Here is a 4,054-nt window from a genome sequence, read left to right on the forward strand (position 1 = left end):
TGAAGGGAGAGGGGGGAGAAACGGGCCCTAGGTGTCCCCACCGGACCTGGCCCAGGCCTGGTGAGTGCCAGCTGCCCTGGCCGGCCCTAGTGGCGGCTGGAGACCAGGCCTTTCACTTTGGACATCTTCTTGGTGGGCTGCCTCTGCTCAGCATGGGAGGGGCACTCCCGCTCGGCCAGCTGCTGCTCCATCTCCTGTGCTGAGGATGAAGCGGTGGCTTTGAGCGTCTTCTTGATGTTGGTGACCTCAGTCTCCACCTGCTGCTGAGTTCGGGTGCGGGTCTCTTTGTACTGGTTGGCTCTCAGGACTTGTTGCTCGATGCCTAAAAGCACTGCTTCACAGTCATCACACCACTCGTGCAGGGTCTTGAAGATGTTGCTGATGTCCTTCTTGCAGATGTCCCGGCCAATGCAGACGTCCACTTCCAGCAGCTGGTTGCGCTGGTCCAGCTTGCCCTGAAGGACGTCTGCGCAGACAGCCTCGATGATGAGGTCCTCCAGCTCCCGCAGGCTGCGCATCTCCAGGGCCTCCAACAGCACCGAGTAGGGGATGCACTTCATCTTGGAGGCCAGGCTCACGATGGGGAGGTGCTTCAGTTTGTTCTGCTGGGCGGTGCACAGCTTGGGCAGGCTCTCCTTGTTGGCTATGTAATCTGGGTACGTTCCATAGGCAAACAGGTTCAGCCACTGCAAATAGGCAGCATTCGCTCCTTCTACGAGCTCCTGTACGTTGACCAGCTCCAGCAGTTCTCCAAAGACGTACACTCCAGGCGCCTCCAGAACCTGGCTTATGAGAGCGGTGAGGGCTGAGCCACTGGTGCCTTTGGCCCGAAGGATACACTGTTCCAGGAGGTTAGTTGAGGGCTTCCGTTCACCTGCCATCCTCTGGCCTTGCGAGGCACGATTTGCAGGAGAATGCCGAGTTCCACGCAAACAGAAGTTAGCTCTCTGTGGGCTGCCGTCTTCATTTCAAGGTGCGGAAGGTCTTCCTGCCAGGTCTCAAGTCTCGGGATTCCAAAATCAGGAAGAGCTGCGGGCGGGTTATAGAATTTGCGCGCACTGCCGGAATGTATCTTTGAACATTGCTTTTCAAATTCTCATAAAAACCAGTATTCCACAGTGCAAGCTTCAGTGTGTTGGAATCATTGAAAGTCACTTGCATAGTGTAGCTGCTGTCGTTACGTGCTTTCAGGTGGTTCTGACTCATTGCTACCCTAAATACAGCAGAACAGCACACTGCCTGGCCGTGCACCATCTTTGCTGCAGTCCCTGGGTCCACTCAGCTCCTTGAGGGCCTTCTTTTCCATGCACTTCGACTTTACACACTCTGATGTCATTTTCTAGGGACTGGTCTCTCCTAACAATATGTCCAAAATACATGAGACGAAGTCTCACCATCCTCATTTCTAAGGAGCATTCTGCCTATACAGCTTCCAAGCCAGATTTGTTTGCTCTCTGGCAGTTCGTGGTACTTCCAATATTGTTTGCCATCACCATAATTCAAATGCATTGATTCATTTTGGTCTTCCTTATTCAATGTTAATTTTTCACATGTATCCGAGGTGAATAAAAATACAATGGTTTGGATGAGGCACACTCTAGTCCTGAAAATGACATCCTTGCTTTTTATCAATTTAAAGAAATCTTGTGCAGCAGACTTGCCAGCTGCAATACATCCTTTGATTTTTGGATTGCTGCTCTCATCAACATTGCTTGTGGATTCCAGCAAGACAGAAACCTTGAACATGTCAATCTTTCCTCTATTTATCATGATGTTTTCTCTAGGTCTGGTTGTGAAGATTTTGGTTTTCTTAACATGGAATTATAATTTATATGGAAGATTGTAATCTATCAGCAAGTACTTCAAGTCCTCTTCACATTCAACAAGCAAGGTAGTGTCATCTGCATATCACTCAGGTTTTTAATAAACCTCTCTCCAATCAATCTTCATGTGCATTCTTTTTCATATAGTTCAGTTTATTGGATTATTTGCTCACAATGCAGAGTAAGTATGGTAAAGGGACACACACCTTTCCTGATTTTAAACTATACAGCATTCCTCTTTTCTGTTGCAACAAAGTTCATGATTTATTCTGTTCATACTGCTGTCTTTTAGTTCATGTACAAGTTCCACATGTGCACAATGAAGTGTTCTAGAATTCCCAATCTTTGCAGTGTTATTCATATTTTGTTATGATTCATATACTAAACTGTTTTTTGCATTGTCAATAAAACTTAAGTAAATATCTTTCTGGTTTTCTCTATTTTTAGCCAAGATTCTTCTAACATGAGCAATGATATTCTTCATGTCATGTCATTTTTTGAATCCAGTTTTAATTTCCAGCAGCTTCCAGTGATGCACTGCTGCTGCTGCATAATCGTCAGTAAAATTTCCTTCCATGTGATATTCTTGATATTGTTTGATATTTTCCACATTCTTTTGTGTTAACCTTTTTTTCCAGGAGTTGGTACAAATATGATGAATCTCTTGCACTTGAGAGGCCAGGTATTTGTCTCCCAAATGTTGTAACATATGCTAATGAGTGTTTCCACTGCTTCCTCGGTTTGCTGCGATTTTTTAATTGGCACTCTATAAATCCCCATAGGTTTTTGTCAATTTTTTTAGTGCAACTTGGACTTCTTCAATAAAATTGGTCCTTGATGTTGATGCAGTGATTTTTGTACAGAGATTCTATCTACTCCTTTCATCTTCTTTAATGTTCCCTGCATAGCAATGAGGCACTATTGTGAAAGACAGCCACCAAACTCTAAGAAAGTCCACATCATGGTGTTGGGGAAAGTAGCCAAACTGAACTGCCTACAGTGGAGAATCGATCCAATGAATCCTTTGCTGATAGACCTGAGTGTGGGAAATGAGTTTATCCTAGTTAAGCTCCTAGCTAAATGAAGTCACAGGAACAAACACAGAAAATGCACGAAGAGCCAAATACTAACACATCTGCAAATTTTTTGACCATTTATTACACAGGAAATTGGCACATTTGTCATCTATTTACTTGCAAATGTTTAAGATCTGCTCCAACTCTAATTTTTATTCTAATATTTTTCACCAAGGACCTCCTTCAGATGGTCACATGTTATCTTTTTCCTTCATTCTTTATTCCTTACTCTTCTTTATGAGGTAATTTCATCTTATATTGGAGCCTAGATTTTAGGTTAAAACCACCCAAATTTCAGATCAAAACTGCTCTCACCTGTACATCTATAAATGTACTGAACTATTAAGTGCTAGACTGTTGTAAATCGAGAATTAAATGAATGTTGCTTTGTTTTCTGTATATGTTTTGTTATTCATTATTAAAACCTTTTTAAATCTGTGAGACATAAAGTGTGCATCTGCTTTGTCTGCCATGGTAGAGAGGGATGGGAAGCAGAAAGTTGCGATTCCATAGTATGTGTGTGTTTCTAGGTATTTGATGAAGGCTAGTATAATTGCATGGATCTTAATAAATAGGATTCAACCCACCAACCTTAGCATTAACATTCCCTTGGGATATTTGTGCCACATTCATTGTATCAAAAGGTACCCTGACGGAGCAAGGGGTTATGAATTGAGCTGCTAACCAGAAAGTCAATAGGTGACCCCACTAGTTGTTCTTCTCAAAAATATGGAAAGAGTAACTCTATTCTGCACTATAGAGTTTCTATGAGTTGGAGTCAACTCAACCGCAGTTTTAAAAATTGTATCAAAATCCTTATCACCTCACAAATTATTTTCCTTTCATTCAGAATGCTGTTACTGAGAGCATTTATTTTCAACAATTTCAAAGCAGAAAATATTTTGTTGTTGAAAATATTAACTCTTGCTCTTCAGGGTTTGCACATTTTTCCACTTTCTGCTTTCCAAAATAATATGGCAAATTTAGTTCCTTATTTTCTTCTTCTTACTTCCTCAGTGTGTCAGATAATTTAAAATATATATAAATTAGTATCTGAGCAAAATCCTGAGGGCACTACTCTATGCTAATGAGTACAATCAATTTAATTTTCTGTTCATTGCTCAAGTGATTTCATTCATTTAACAATATTCTGGA

At 41.9% G+C, this 4,054-nt stretch overlaps 1 protein-coding gene across 1 annotated transcript; it reads right to left on the reverse strand.

Annotated features, from left to right (window-relative positions):
• Positions 1-17: 17 nt before the first annotated feature.
• LOC101663214 (COP9 signalosome complex subunit 7b) lies at positions 18-881 on the reverse strand. Its single transcript, XM_004706595.3, is given in 2 exon segments — positions 18-245; positions 247-881. Coding segments are annotated over 2 exon segments (768 nt in total). The 3' UTR covers positions 18-112.
• Between the last annotated feature and the right edge of the window lie 3,173 nt (positions 882-4,054).

Source organism: Echinops telfairi, unplaced genomic scaffold (genome assembly GCF_000313985.2).
Source record: "Echinops telfairi isolate 266 unplaced genomic scaffold, ASM31398v2 ScPeMD7_7469;HRSCAF=8507_1, whole genome shotgun sequence".
Taxonomy (NCBI): Eukaryota; Metazoa; Chordata; class Mammalia; order Afrosoricida; family Tenrecidae; genus Echinops; species Echinops telfairi.